Source organism: Cnephaeus nilssonii (genome assembly GCF_951640355.1).
Source record: "Cnephaeus nilssonii genome assembly, chromosome: 10".
Classification (NCBI taxonomy): domain Eukaryota; kingdom Metazoa; phylum Chordata; class Mammalia; order Chiroptera; family Vespertilionidae; genus Cnephaeus; species Cnephaeus nilssonii.
Window position 1 is genome coordinate 76,376,899 of NC_137081.1, and position 13,167 is coordinate 76,390,065.

Genomic DNA, 13,167 nt, shown 5'->3' on the forward strand with positions numbered 1-13,167 from the left:
AATGCCTCCTAATATTACATTAACAATATTGTGCAACTATCACTACTATTTTCAAATTCTTTCATTATCTGAACAGAGACTGTAACCAGTTAGCAATAACTCCCCATTTCCCTTCCCCACAGCCCCAGCCACCATTTAATGCTCTGTCTCTATGAATTTGCTAAACCTTTATATTTTATGCAGCACTACTAAGAATTACAGAGTAGATTTTGAAATAATGTCTTTACAGTTTATTATATGGTGCTGTCATTATCTGTAGTATCTGTCCTTGTTATTTATTGCTCCATAACAAAGGACCCCAAAACTTAGTTTCTTCAAACAGTAATAGTCATATGTTATTTCTGATGGTTTTTATGGGCGAGGAATTCAGCCAGGGGATGGCGGAGATTACCTGTCCCTGCTCCGAGATGCCTGGGGCCTTTGTGGGAAGCCCCCAAGGCTGAGATCTGGAAACTGCTGAAGTCTCCTTCCCTCACATGTCTGGCAGTTGATGCCGGCCGTAACCTGGGGGCCTATCTGGGTTGTCAACTTTGACTTCCTCATGTTGTTTCTCCATGTGGCCTGGGCTTTCCCACAACATGGTGGTTGGACTTCAAAGCATCTCAAGACATAAAGGAAGGGGGGGGGGGGAGAGAGAGAGAGAGAGAGATCGGCCAAATGGAGGCCACACAACCTTCAGTGACCAGCCTCAGAGGTCATACAGCATCCCTGCACTGCATTCTGTTGGTTGAGACAATTACAAAGGTCCACCAAGGCTCAGGTAGGAGGAACACAGGTCCTACCTCTAAATGTAGTGTGTCAGGGCCACACTGTGAGAAGAGCATGTGAAATGGGGTAAAAATTGGTGTGACCATCTTTGGAAATGCAGACTGCTGCAGTGTGTGTGTGTGTGTGTGTGTGTGTGTGTGTGTGTGTGTGTGTGTTCACAGTGGTATCCAATTCAACCCCAGTAGGACTTCTCTGAAATTAATTCCTTTAATGAACCTTAGTTGCTAGCTCATCAGTTGTGAAGGCAAGAACCCTGCTTCCTCTATCAGGAGGTTGCGATTTACACTTTGAAAAGGTGATAAAAAACGTGAGATGTTGCTGTTGTTAGAAAAGAAAACAAGATAATTATTAAAATGTGTCTGTTAAAGTAGCTGTTCTAATTCTCTTTGGTCAAGAAAAACAGTTTAATATGAAAAACATATTTTTTATGATCATTGTGTTTATAGTTTGGGTGTGATACATTTCTCTAGGTTCTTTTGATTGACCTGAAATATTTAAACATACAGCACCTTCTTTCCCTGTTTTACATGTGGAACAGATAGTTTATGAAGTACATTTTAGTTATATAAGTCCTGTAGCCCGTTCACCTAACCTCTCCAAAGCTGGAATGTCCTCATCTGGAATATGGAAAGACTCATAGTACCTGCCTCACAGAGCAGGTGTGAGGATCACAGGAGTGAATAGATGTAAAGTGCTTGGCACGTTGTAAATGCTAAAATAAAATAAAAATCACACTCAGGAAGTGTATGGATGTGTGAATGATATTCTGCATCTACAAATATATGAAGAGTCCCAGCAAAACAGAAATCATTCCCAACAAGGTACTCAAAAGAGAAAAGACATGGCTCATGAAAGCAGTTTGTCAAGCTGTTTCATTGGGAAGCACATGCTAGATTGCTTGTTAATTTGATAACTGTTGGTTTTTCCTAGTTTGAAAAAGAAAAACAGCACGATATTCGATCTTTCTTTTTACCAAAACCTAAAAAAACGAACTTGGTGACCTCCTGTGATGAATCAAAGCTATTCCATGAGAAAAATACTGTACTGCCACTAGGCCCTGGAAAAATACCTACAAGAGATACCACTGATTTTGAAAACAGTTTTGAACCTGAAGCTAAAAGACGGAAGTCAGTCACCCCCGATGACCGCTGCAGCCCCCCACAGGCGCAGCCGGCCCGGCCCCAGAAAACCACAGCTCCTGCCCAGGCCACCGCCCCGGCCCCTCCCCAAGAGGACTGGCAGTGCGGTTTCTGCACCTACATTAACAACGCATTGCTGCCTTACTGTGAAGTGTGTGGGAATCCTCAGGGCAGTGCTGGTGAGTACACGGGGCCCCGGCAGGGGTGTTTCCAGGTAGCCTGTGGTTTTCGAGACCAAGGCTGCTTCGTAGGGCAGCTTTTAAGCTGGAGGAACAGCTGCACATGTGAAGTGAATGTATCCCCTTGTGGAATGTGGAAAGCTCCTGGCTCCGTCAAGAATGTGGACCCCCAGCGTCCGTGGCCTGGCATTAATTTGGCACAAATGGACATTTGTGATTAATGCCAGCAGGATGTGAATTCAGTGGGCAGGAATAGAAGCTCTGTTGCTATGGCAGCAAATATGCCTGGTAGTCATAGACCTGCTGTTTTCTTTACTCAGAGGATAATACTTGACTTTAAAGAAATTATACATTATTTTTATTCAAATAACAAAATAACCCAGTGTCGCTTCTTTGTCTAGTAAAATATACACTGGGCCATGTTTCTTGCATGACAATCATAGAAATTCCTCTCTAGATCTTTTTAAAGAACCGATTTGATATGTTTTATGAGTTTATTCTTTTTTAAAGCATGCTATTTTAAAAGTAGAAATGATAAACATACCTCAGAGTATGTTTCTATAGCATAAGATGCCATTTCCTGATGCTTTGCTTTTGGAATGATTATTAATACCTGGTTGTCTTAAGAAAAAGATCACTCGTATGCCTTTTGTTGCCAATTCTCCTGTGTGAGAGGTCATTTTTTATGGTAACTCAAAGTACCAAGTCGACAGTTTTGGAACCTGGAAGAAGTCATTTTGTTTTATCAAGTGTAATAATTGTCCACATCTCCTTTTCCATCACATGTGAATGCTTCAGAGTATTAACATTAACAAAGACGCAGCGAAGTTGAAGCTGAAACTGCCGTTCCTTCTTGCCGGCCATGCTTCCCTCCGTCTTAGCTTTGATTTGAGAGGAAGTGTAATCAGTAGCTGAGTCTTTCCTCTTTCATTCCTGGGTGTTCCTACCCACACTGACAAGCCTGCCATCTGGGTGGGTATATTTGTAACGTGGACACCTGTTGTCTGTGAACTAAATTGGAACCACAAGCTTATCCCATATCATCTCTCTCACAATTTGCATTATCTCATTCAATTTCCAACTGCTACAGGCAATAAAAATAAAGTATCTTGTGACTACGAGGTTATGTCAGTTCACTTTAAGTACGTAAGTTGAGCGATTTAGCAACAAAAATTATAATTTAACAGGGTTTTATAGTTCTGATTTTTCTTTGTGATGATACCAAGAGCAACAACGAACGTTTCTAGACCCACGATTTAATAAGCAAACTCCCAAGCAGTCCAAACAAAAACAAAATGTCTTTTGTGAGCAAGCAACTGTCTGTTCAAAGAGAAACATATATTCTACATAACAATGGTATTACTGTACATAAAAGTTATTATTAGATTTATGTTACTGTAATTTGTCATAGTGATTTCCAATCTTAATTTGGATATACCCCAAAAGTATTGAACCACAGAATTATTTCTAATCCATCTAAATTTTTAAGTCCTTGCCTGCCATATAACACTTTGAGGAAATAGTGGAATCCAAAAATCAAAGGAGCCGTGTTAGGATATTACATTCCTATGGAGGTTGCTCATGCAGATTCTAGCATATTAGATGAGATTTGGTACAGTATACTAATGAGCATAATATTTGCCAATGTGTAACACTTCTCTTGTGCTTTGTTCTTAAAATCGATAGTTTATACTTGACATTTTACTGTATACGCCCAGATTTCTCTCTCACTGAATTCAGATTGGATGTATCCAGTGGTCTCTAATATCTATCTCCACCTGGACGTCTAATGCAAGCATGTCAAACTCAAAGACTAACATGGGCCAAATAAACAAGGTTTAAGTTTATGTGGGCCGCAAAAAAACCAAAAGCTTCAATTTTCATAGAAACGTAGGTTTATTTCGATAGAGACATGTGAATACAAAGGGCTGAAATAAATGAGTCATCGTTAACATAAAATAATAGAACATTTTAATAAAAATTAATCTTTTTTCTTGAACATTTACTTACCAGACACTGAATAACTGCACAAATTAATAAGCATAACGCAAATAAACCTATTTTTCTTGTTCTCCGAAAGCAAAATACTTCCTGTTGTGCACACCAAACAAGTCAGTCCAAGACTAATGACGTGGCAATCAGCTGCTAAAATATTTGCTGCTAATATTAGTGGAGAGAAATGGTGTGTCTGTGCATAAGGTGCGTAAGGGAAATGGATGCAACATGATTATAGTAATCAGTCATTAGCGAACATTGTAGTTCGTTATTAATAATTATGTGTAACAGGATATTGTAAAAGTTAATTTTTATTAAAACATTTCTTACATACCATTATATTGGCTGGGCCACAAAAATATTCCTTGTGGGCAGCATGCAGCCCGAGGGCCGCGAGTTTGACATGCTTGGTCTAATGGGTACCTCAAGCTTAGCATGTCCAAAGTGTAATTGTTGATTCACCACCAACACCCAAATCTTCTCTTCCTCTATCTTCCTTATATCGTGTTAAAAACCTAGGCAGCATTCTTAATTCCTTTCTCTCCTCCCACACTTGATCCATCAAATTCTCCTGGTGTGGCCTCTAAAATATATCCTGATTCCGGCCACTTTATCTTATTGCTATCACCCACGGGAATCCACCGTTTTCTCTCTCTCATACCTCAGTGGCCTGTCTACTATTCTCCCTTTGGCTCTTCTCTATACAGCAGCCAGAGTGAGCCTTTAAAGACTTAGGTCAATGTCTTCCTTTCCCTAAAACCCTCTAATACCTTCTAGCTACAGGTAGAATCTAACCCAAGAATGAAGACCCGGGGCCAGGATTCCTAGACGCATGGACAGCTCTCAGCTCAAATGGGGCTCTTCCTAGAGCTTGGCCCTGCTGACCATCCCCTTACTCACAAAACCCTGTTTTACCTGAAGAGGCCCTATTTACTTGTTTACCTGCCTATTGTCTACCTCTGCCACTTAGAATGGAACCTCCAGGGAGCGGGGACGCATCTGTCTTGTCCTTGCTTCCTCTCCAGCACCTAGAGTGTCTCCAATACATGTTTCCAGAGGATGACTTTGTTTGACTTTGTTTCTTTCTATAAGAACTACTGTGACTTTTTTAAATTTTCCTTTTCAAACTAGGCTTAGAGTAAATAATGACTTTATCTAATGTATGTGTAAATTATTTGTCTGATTTTTATAATTCTACAAATAGATAGCCGACAGTATACCCAGGATAAAAACAAAAATGAGAAAGATGATTCTCAGAAAGACACGTCCAAAAACATTTGCACTAATTCTGACGATGAAAAACGAGTGCTTGTACAGACAGAACCGGAACCGTTGGCTGAGAGCAAGGAAGAAATATCGAAAATCGGGAGAGACGATGGACTCACGCCCCCGCCGGGTGATGGTAAGTTTGCTCCAATTTCCATTGTCCAAGTAATACCCAGGTGCTTAGGCACATGATGCTGTTAGTAGATTTGTGATCACCACCTGGTTCTGGGTTCCTCGTATTCTCATTTATATTAAAAATATAAGCCACACACTTAAACACCAGGTAGTGGAGAGTGCAGAGCTGCTGGCACTCAGACATCACCGGAGAGCAGAACCAGCACCTGGCTGCCCTGCTCCAGACCTGCAGCCCGCCTCAGCCCCGCCCCTTCACACAGCGGCCCACGCCCAGCAACTGGGTGGTGTGGATATTTGGGAGTTTCTTTGGGGCCAAATGGTAAGGTTGACAGATTATTAACAGCCATTAGCAGATAATTAATTCTTTACATATGAATTTCTTTTAAAAGCCTACAACTAATTGGCATATTTTAAATTTAGGGTTTGGGGTTTTGTGTGTTTTTGGTAAAGAAAATTTTTCTGAAGAACATAATTTCAAGACTGCACGAATCAAGTGATCACTTTGTTAAGGATGTAAATGTTGAATAACTATGTTGTATACTGGAGACTAATATAATGTATATTAACTATAGTTTAATTTTTTATAAAAGACTATATGAATCATGACTGCACTTGGAGCCAACCACATAGAGTTTCAGATTCATTTGCTTTTGGGTTGATTCCACTTATTATTTATAGCTGTATTAGTTGGCAAATACTAGTCTATATGTCATGCATCACTATCTTTATGGGCCAGCTGGCAAGAGATTGTGAGTGCCTTGGAGTTATTTTCTTTGTTATTCAGTTTGTGACCATAGTAACTCACTGGGCTAAATCCTCTTGCTAATGGCGTGGGCTTGGGCAAGTGAATGTGCCTCAGTTTCCCCCTCTAAATAATCCACTACTTATTTCTGAGAGGTATTAATATATGTGTTTAGACCAGTGCATGGAACATGGTAAGTACTTGATAAGTGTTAACTATAATTATTATTTAGGTCAGCGTTGATAAGCCTGTCTTTCCTACAGAATATATTGGTCAGTGGAACTGAGGAAGGAATAAATGAAAAGAGATTATGAGGAGAGAAGGTATCCACTCGTTTCCCTTTGTGAACGGGAGGCGAAGCCACAGGGAGTCAGGCCCTCACGGGGCCCTCACGGGGTGGTATTGTTGCTGCTGATCAAGACGGTGCCCTTTCAGCCTCCACTTCAATCAGCTCTAGCAGAAGTCTAGATGCCAGACTCCTTCACTCGTGGTGGCAAGGAATGCTCCCTTAGGCCTGACTTGTAACTGTCCCGCTCTTTCTGAAGGTGTTTCTTTCTTCCTGGGTCACTAGCGAAAGTGCAGAGCCGCTGGTGCCGTGGAGGCTATGCTCCGAGCTGCCTCCCTGCATCCTGTTCAGGCCCAGGCACATGCTTTCCGTCACAGGGGTTGATATACGTGGTAAACTGGTTCATCATGCCAGCCCACAGAAGACTGAAATGAACTATTTTGGATTGAGGGTAGATGAGCCTTCAGGTTCTCTTTCATCTTCTTGATTAGAACAGTCGAAGTGCGCAGACCCTCAGCCAGTGTACAGCACCCTAATGTTTCGTGCAAGTAGGAACACCGACCGGATTCACCTCTACACCAAGGTAAGCATCATGCCGGCTATGTGGCTTGCATCATGCAAAAGGCTTCCTTTTTTCATGTTTCAATGAGATATTTAATTTTATTAACAAAGAGATTGGCACCTAGTTCCTTTTCTCCTTAAAGCTAGTCCTCAAATCCCAATGGTAAGTCAGAGAGGCAACCAGCATAGTAGTCAGGAGCCCAGACGTCAGCACCAGAGCCTCAGCTCAGACCTGTGACTAGCTGTGGAGTCTTGGACACCTTACTTCATTGCTCTGTGCCTCAGTTTCCTCCACTGTAATATGTGGAGAGGAGCAGTACAAGGATGAAAGGAGCTGATTCCTGAAAAGCACTCAGCACAGGGCCAGCCACAGTGCCCTCTCATAAAATACCAGCTCCTGCCCTGACCTCTTGTAGCAGCAGCCACAGTAGCGTCTCTAGCGAGCCTCCGCCTGCCCATCTGTTCACTGAACTCCATGGCGATGTCATGAAAGGATTGCTCGGGTTCCTGCCAGAGCCTAGGCTGGTGGGGCTCAAACTTTTATCTCTTTATGTGGCTTGTATGTATTGATATCTACTATATCTAAAATTAAAATGGAAACACTTAAAAACATTCATTTATTGTTTTATTTAAGAGTATCCATAATGTAAATATACATATTTATATCAGTAGCATATTTTCATGAAAAACAATTACCTTTTCCAAAACAAAAATAATATTTAATGAACATTTACATTTGTAGCAATTTTCTCTAAAGTCTTAATAGAAGACAGTGGGATTCCCAGATCTGCCTGTGCATGGAAAGCCACTGTACAGTTGTGACAGAACGAGAATGAAAAAGGCAAATCGTGTTTTACTGTTTTTATATCAACTCTTTGACGTGTGGATCCCCGGAAAAGAGCTGGGGGCCGTGTGAGAACCCTTGGCCTAGGTTAACTGGTCTGAATATTTGAGAAAAAATTGCTGAAATTATGAATAATTTTGTTTGGACTACAGTTTCAAATTTCTAATCTGTATAAGTATAAGAAAATGGTATTTATAACTTTTTAAACTCATGGGCCATTCTACCGCAAGAATGCCTTTTTAAAGATAACTTATGTTGCAGCTGCGCAAACTCACTGCCATGTTATCTACTACACCAAATATAGATATAGACAGATGGCGCTCCATGTAATAACCTTCAGTTCTAACTGAAGATTAGAAGAGCTGGATAGAGGAGCAGGAGGTGGGGAGGATCGTGAATACAAAATCACCAAGCAGCCTCCTCATCGGCCCACAACCTCTGTCCTGGGGCCACACCGGGAGAGGGACCGAGACAAAGCCAGGCAGTCAGCAGCGCTCCCCTGACGGCTGGACCCCAGGCCTAGACCTGGGAGGAGCGCCCCGGGGCCTCTGCTCACCCAGGCAGACCTCACCCTGAACCACCCTCGCCCCCTCGGGAGCGAGCGCCAGGCCTCGCTTCTCTGACCATCACATGGGAGCAACAGGGAACTGACCCCAGGTGGGCTTGAGGGTCAAGAAGCCAAAAGTCAGACACCGTGCAGAGCACACAGGAATTCAGAAGCCCTTAGCTCCTTACCCGTCTTACTCTCTGCAGTGGAAGCTGTGCTTCCTGAATCATCTGATTAGTGGTTCTCCCCTTCGGGTGGAGGCCGGGGAGAACCTGCCAGCTCCTGGCAGAGGCACAGGGGCCGGCTGCCAGGCCAGGTGCAGCCACGGCCTCGCCATCCCTCCTGGCTCGGCCACCAGCCTGGCAGCGTGGCCGCCTCCTGTTCTTGACATCTCTCTTAGCAGTTCCAGTGCATTTGTACGACTACTCTAAATATGTGCCCCTTTACCATAAAACGTTATTCAGTTATTTTCTACACACGAGACCCAACGCAGATGAAATGCTAACAGGTCTTTTCACAGCTACAGCAGAGTTGCGATGAAATCTTTCCTTTTGACCTTCGAAGAGCCAAAGTAGAATCTGGATAAAAACTCAGCTCGCTGCCTAAAAGAACACTGCTTAAAAGGAAGAGCAGTAACAGCTATTTAGCCATTTATGTCATTAACATGTAACTCTAAAGAACTGTCCTTGCAGCCAGAATCCCAAGTCTGATTGAGTTTAGAATAACAATTATGTATCTAAACTTTGAATCCGCAGGTAATTTTTTTGTGTGTTTTTTCCCAAAGCAATTGTGGGAGCTGGAGCGCTTTCTTTTAGCAGAGAGAGTTCGAATATGATTCGACTCTTGTTGCTCTATTTTCACATGCAGAGATTCTTCTCCCCCTTTATAAAGAAGTACTTCCTGCTCCAGCCTTGTGTTTAGCTGACTACCCCTCTGCGTGGTATTTTCCCTCAGCAGTGAACGCACTGTGGCATTCAGAGGGCCCCGGGGAGCCTTCCTCCCTCCTCCTCTCAGCGTCCTTTCTGGGGGGCTGTGTGGGTGGATCTTGGGAGACTGAGCTATTATGTCATAATACAGTTCTTTACTTTTAAAATAATTATGGTGCCTACAGACAAAATGGATTAACAATGCCTTCTTAATCTATAATCAGGATGGAAACCAGATGAACTGCAATTTCATTCCTTTGGATATAAAATTAGACCTTTGGGAAGATTTACCAGCAAGCTTTGAGCTGAAACAAAATCGCTCCCTGGTAAGAATAGTTCTGTGAATTTGTTGTAAATTAAAATCTGAGTAATGTTAATGACCATTTGGAGTGTCATAAAAGCGGAGCACTCGTGGCCTGTTGCAGAATTCCCATCACCGGCCGTGCCTGCAAGTTACCCCGCTGCTCAGACTATATATGAGCTCCGTTCCCTTGGTGAGTGAGCACACCCAGGTTGCTGCTTCTGTGGATTGAGTCATCCTCACATTTAATGCCTCATTCACAGGAGTAGCAACGTGATAGTTGTATCTGTCAGGTCACACTTTATCTGTGAAGACTCCGTTCTAACCTGGCAGGTTCTGAGAGCGGAGATGAGGCCATGCTGGGTGACTCTCGATTCCGTGAGAGCACCAGCCTGCAGTGCAGGCCACGCACCTGCCAGGGTGGCCTCGGTGCTCAGCTGTGGCCGTTTCCCTTCCCTGCAAAGGAGGGTCAGCGTGTGCAGGGCGGACCCAGCCTGCAGCGTACTGCTTTCTACAAGGAAACAGCGACGATGTTTTGCCCTTGGAGTGGAAATCAAACATTGCCCATGGGTGGGCTGCACCTGTCTTAAAGGGAAAGGTAGCACTGACTTATTTTCTTCAGTGTCACTAATCGTGATTCGCAGGTTCCCAGAAGATAGCCAGCTACGTATATTTGACCAATAAGTGAGATGAATGTCACTCTAATAAAAATGCCCAGGTTGATTGATGCCTGCCTTCCTGCGATGACTTAAGTCGTGGGGTTCAAAGCGATTCTCAGGTGTAGCAGTGTCGGTCGGTCACCACTGCCACCCCCGCTGTCCCCAAGACCAGCTTTGCCTTGGTCATGGCTTCCACCCGGGCCTCTGTCGGCCTCACTGAGCACATTGCTGCAGCTGGTCCCTGCGTGCCAGGGACGTGTGCCGGGTGCCCGGAAACGTGCCTGCCGAGTCTCTGGACCAGGAGACGCCTGCAGAACTGGCTGTAGGTGGTTCACGAGAAAGAGGTGAACGATCAAACCGAAGAAAGCCTTCACTAGAAGCCTGTTTGGGGTATAACACCCCCTCAGTGGCCGGGCGCTGTAAGTAGCCCCACTTCAAAAGAAGGCGTGCGGTGCGCTGCGTGCCCTGCTTTCACCTCTCATCTCCCGGCAGATTTTGCGGTTCGTGCGCGAATGGAGCGGCCTCACGGCCATGAAGCAGAGGGTGGTCAGGAGGAGCGGGCAGCTGTTCTGCAGCCCAGCGCTGGCATTCGAAGAGGCCACAAAGCAACAGACCAAACCAAATAGCACAAAAAGGTATGGGCGGACCTTCTCTTTCTATTTTGTATTTTATGACTTGGCATGGTTAGTTCTTAGGGGGAGGGGTGGCTTGAGGCATTTATGTAACCACTGAAGAAATCCAAGATTCGGTTGTCCTTTCTCAACATGAGTCGCACTCACCCAGCCCGGGACCCTTGCTCCCCGGAAGACATTTCCCTGCGAGGACAGCAGGACACGCCTCTGGGCCCATCTGCCCTGCGTCCCGGCCGTGGGTCTCGGTGCCATGCACAGGGAGCTGGTTCTGGTGGCCGCACCACCACCCAGGTGGTGGAGGTAACGGTTCCGCCTGTGGTTGGAAACGAAATGAAAGGTTAGGCGTCTCGTGTTTGCAGCCGTTTGCCTCTGTCATCACCAATGACAATCTCTGTGCGTGGACTTTCCTTTCTTGGCATCACAATCATCTCCGCCTCACTTAGGGCTCGTGTCCCCTCGTGTGATCCGCTCTCTGTAGTCTTTCCTCAGCACGAAGCAGGTTCCGGGAAGGGCAGGCGGCTATGTGCCGCCCTCTCGTGCTCTGAAGAGCTCGCAAAGCACCAGCGGCCCCATGGCAGAAAGACCCCGTGGCCCTTGCTGTCTCCATACACCTGTAACCCCTTCACCCCCACATGCCATCGTTTGTGATTTCTGGCCTTTCCTGTGCACACAGGTGAAAAAAATTCACCAATGGTTTAGGAGAGGATGTGGTTGATTAAATAAATTATATCCCCACACAGTGAAAATCTCTTCAGCTGTTTCAGCATATGGCATGTGGTATAGTCATTCATATGGGAGAACAAGGAATGACACTTGTGATAATTCATTAAGGATAAAAATAAGTATATAAAAAGGATGGAGACACAAATATATGTAACTGCTGTTACTGACATAGAAAGTGTCTGGAAGGATACCTCAGAAAATCTTCCCAGAGGTTTCTCTAGGACAGTGGTTCCAGCTGGGGCCAGTTTTACCCCCAGGGTGACAACTTTTAGTTTGTCAAAATCAGGGGACACCGCAGGGGAACACCTAGCGGCCAGAGGCCTGGGGTGTTGATGACAGTCCTGCAGTGAGCAGCACTGCACTCCCCAGCAACGAGTTTCCCGTTTCCAAGTGCCAGTAGGGCCACCACTGAGCGATCTTGCTGTAGACCACAGATTAGGGGACTTGTGGAGATGGTAGGGACTTGGTACTTTACTCCAGGATCACAAACTAATGATGAAAACAAAGCAGGAACCGTAAATGAGCGAATGAGGTCAGGTGTAAAACTAGAAAAAGATGGGGCAGGAGATGGAACTATGGCAAATTGTAAAGTGCATAACCCATCTAACATCATTTAAATTCAGATTTAAAAATAAAATACTGCATGACTCTGCTGAGTTGGTTTATTTATGAGCTGCCAGTTTTGGACTCTTGCCTAATGTCTTCTGTACTGAATTTTTCTCAGGAGCATATATTACTTTATATAAAAAATACATTTAAAATATGTGTGTGTTTATACATACGCACACCTACACATACATATATGCACACACATATAACAAAAAGCATGATGCCTATTTTCAATACTTCTTCCAGTCCTCTCCATTTTCTCATTTTTATAAGCACAGTCAGAGATAACCACAGCCATTTCTAGTTTCTTCTCCATCGGACATGGATGACCACTCAAAGAACCTCCTGAGAAAGATAACTGGTCAGGCTAAAAAGCAAGTCATAAAATTGATACAAACCAAAGTTACTTATAAAATTACTAGAGGCCTGGCGCTCAAAATTCATGCACGGCCTGTGATCAAGGCCATCTTTCCCGGCTGCTCCGGCCCCGCCCCCCCCCCCCCCCCCCACCACCACCACCACCCACCCTTGGTTCCCTGTTCCCCATCAGGCGATTGGAGCCTGTGGGCTGGGGGCAGCTCCTGCGTTGAGTGTCTGCCCCCTTGTGGTCAGTGTGGGTCATAGCAACCAGTCCTTCCGCCATTTGGTCGATTTGCATATACTTTTTATTATATAGGATGTGCAGTGATATCTTATAGATATCACGTGTGTTAACAAGCAGCAGAGTAAGTCGTTGGACTTGTGTTTTTAAGAGCTCACTCTGGCAGCAGTTGGAAGGGTAGATTGAAAGGGTGATACTCGAGTTGGGGAGACGAGTTGAGCTAGTTTTCTGTTGCTACCATGACAAATTATCAC

General features: G+C 44.4%; 1 protein-coding gene across 2 annotated transcripts in view; it reads left to right on the top strand.

Moving 5' to 3' along the window:
• Positions 1–13,167, top strand: part of ZRANB3 (zinc finger RANBP2-type containing 3) — a 199,526-nt gene that overhangs the window by 174,783 nt on the left and 11,576 nt on the right. For both annotated transcript variants that reach the window (XM_079781908.1, XM_079781909.1), the window contains 5 exons: positions 1,699–2,086; positions 5,286–5,483; positions 7,002–7,093; positions 9,613–9,714; positions 10,841–10,983. In XM_079781908.1, the coding sequence (XP_079638034.1) occupies positions 1,699–2,086; positions 5,286–5,483; positions 7,002–7,093; positions 9,613–9,714; positions 10,841–10,983 (923 nt within the window). The remainder of the gene's footprint in view (positions 1–1,698; positions 2,087–5,285; positions 5,484–7,001; positions 7,094–9,612; positions 9,715–10,840; positions 10,984–13,167) is intronic.